Here is a 2,830-nt window from a genome sequence, read left to right as displayed (position 1 = left end):
TAAATTTTGCTTATAAAATAACTAGATTTATACATGAACCAGTCAATTTTACAACTACTCCATGTCTATAAACTAATTAAGAACTTAAAATATATCAGGCGTGTGGATCATTACAACCATATAGTTTAATAATATGAGTTACATCTCATTTATTAATTTTAATATGATGTTACATCATTTATTACAAAACTGGATATCTAACCATACTTTACAATTACAAAGTCAAATAAAATAAAACAAACCTAACGTTAAACCACCGGTCCTCCACCGACAGCTTTAATCGGTTCTTCTATAACCTACAACATAAGGTATCTCATATTTTACCATTCCGTAGTCTACTTATCTTTATAATACATATATTAAACTTATTAGTATTTACATAATTGAACAACCATTCGGATTCTCGTCACTAAACATCCCCGTATCAGGTTGCTGATACATGACTCGAGGGTCGTTGATATACATAGATTGCGGTGACATTGGAGGCGCATATGATCGTGGGTAATCCATTGCGTACCCATGGTTATAACCTTGATATACATAACCATGATTAGAATTAGAAGACGATGGAATCCCATAATCTTGATTATAATAACCTGGACCGTACATTTGCATAGTGTACGTGTGAGGATCTTGTCCATGATACTCAAATTTATTAACCACTTCAATCCCTTTACTCTTGTTTTCATTTTCACCACCACCACCGCTTACTTCCGCCTTGTCGCCACCACCCTTATTTTTATCACCACCCCCCTCAACTTTTTCTTTCTTGTCATCTTTTGTTTCACCGCCTTTATCTTCAGTTTTCGAAGGGGCAATATCAACCTTTCTCTTAAACTTTTCTTTTAAATGCGGTATAAGCTCTTTCACATTCATTGTCCCTTTCACGGTTACCAGGTCCTTGCCGGCATCTGCCACCACAGATTCTATGCCTGATATTAAAAAAATTTTAAAAAAACACTAATTAAACTAATCGCCATTCGCCGCCCAACTTAAAAAAAGAAAAAAAAAAATCCTTATTTCATAATTATAAAATCAAAACGTAATTGAAACATTTTTTTAAGAATTGGGTTCTTATCCAATTAGGATAATTAATTAAAGTATTAAACTGATGAAATGGTGTTGATTGTTACACCGTTTAAAAATTAACTTACCATCAACCTTTGAAATGACTCGTTTAATTTTGTGTATGCAACCGGCGCAATGTAAAGGAATCTTCAGAACCACCGTAGTCGATAGAGGCTGTTTCACGTTTCAACCACCGATTAAATAAATTAATTTATATATTTTATTATAATTACAAAACAGATTAATTATTAATTAATAACAATACCTCTTTGGGTTTATTGTCATCTGTTTTTTTATCGTCTGATTTTTTTTCCGGCACATTTTCTTTTTTTTCGACATCTTTTTTCTGCTGAGGAGACAAGATCTCTGCCTTCTTTCTGGTCTTGAACTCAACTCGCTCTTTGATGCGCGTGGGATCCGCTTTTCCAGTTATCGTTAGTTTGTTGCCGGCGATGTCTGCCTTCAAGCTTTCCACACCTGGTAGTTGTCATTAACCGCCGTTAGTTACATCAAACAGCAGTTAGAAGTGTAACTTACGCCACGTGCGTAAACACATTCACCCTTTTGTTAAGTTTCACCTTTCAACGGTTGAGTTTTTGTTTGTTTGTTTTTTTTTGTTTAATAAAATTAAAAAGATTAATTAATGTTTAAATATTTAATATTCGTTGGCAGCTCCGTTAAGTTCATTGCTTGACGGAATAAACAAACCACTATCACAAATTCATGATCCTTTTGCATAAAAATGTGCTTTGTATATATCCAAAGTTTTGGAACCGAGAATACATCTCTCTATGTATCTGTATGAATAGTAGGTCTGCCTACTTACAGACTACATCAATAGATAGTTATTTGTGAAATTTACAGTGTACGGTTGTTGTTTGAATATATCCTACCTTCGAATTGGCTGATAGATTTTTTAATTTTTTTGGCACATCCATCACAATGCAAGTCAACTTTTAGAACCACTGTTACGGGACCGCCTTTGGAGTTTTTCGCTCCACCGACATCTATCGGCTTCTTGTCACTAGCTTCTTTCTTGGTATCATCTTTCTGTAAAATAGTATTGGAAACAAACAAAATAAAATCAAATTCAGCTTAAGGAAGACAAGCAGATCAAGATCAATTGAGGCTAAGGATTTGGAAAACCAACCTCACCCATTGGGATGTTATAATTATAGAACAAGTGGTTGAGTTGAAAATTTGTAAATTGGTTTGAAGGGTGGAATTGGAGGTAAAGGTGTGGATTTATAGGGAGCACAAAAATATTTTAATGATGGCACATGATGAAGGCACATGTGCTATGTGCTATGTATGTTATGTATGTATGCTATGTATGCATGTATGGTATGATATGCATGTATGCGTGTATATGTGCGCATGGGATGAATCCGGTGGGTGGGTAAGATATGGTCCACATATTAATCGATTGAATAGAAATGCAAAATGTGACTGGACCCGGTTGGTACCGGTGGAAATTCGGAAAGCGTTGGCCCCAATATATAAAAGTAAAAACATCATTCCAGAAGCATCCACAATAATATTTTTGGCAGTACTTTAAAATTACTTAAATTTAGTTTATGTTATTTTTATTCATCACCATAAAATAATTTCTTAAGTGACGTAGTTAAGAGCATGGGTGTGAATATAATGTAGTAATGAGTTGGTAGTAAAATTGTAAATGAGAAATTTTGATGTTTTATGTGGCCGAAGTTTATTTCCTGCTATCATCATTTAATTTTAGCGGCACCAAGTGATAATGAGA

At 34.2% G+C, this 2,830-nt stretch overlaps 1 protein-coding gene across 1 annotated transcript; it reads right to left on the bottom strand.

The window, feature by feature from the left end:
* Positions 1 to 371: 371 nt before the first annotated feature.
* LOC143539942 (heavy metal-associated isoprenylated plant protein 5-like) lies at positions 372 to 2,227 on the bottom strand. Its single transcript, XM_077033126.1, has 5 exons — positions 2,219 to 2,227; positions 1,962 to 2,118; positions 1,334 to 1,545; positions 1,155 to 1,242; positions 372 to 932 (listed from the first exon to the last, which is right to left on the bottom strand). Exons 1-5 carry the CDS (start codon positions 2,225 to 2,227, stop codon positions 376 to 378), a joined length of 1,023 nt encoding a protein of 340 aa, XP_076889241.1. The 3' UTR covers positions 372 to 375.
* Between the last annotated feature and the right edge of the window lie 603 nt (positions 2,228 to 2,830).

Source organism: Bidens hawaiensis, unplaced genomic scaffold (genome assembly GCF_021521415.1).
Source record: "Bidens hawaiensis isolate Kalapana, Puna unplaced genomic scaffold, B.hawaiensis_p1.1 tig00012097_1, whole genome shotgun sequence".
NCBI lineage: Eukaryota > Viridiplantae > Streptophyta > Magnoliopsida > Asterales > Asteraceae > Bidens > Bidens hawaiensis.
Note: the sequence above shows the minus strand (reverse complement) of the source record. Positions and strands in the feature narration are given on the sequence as shown.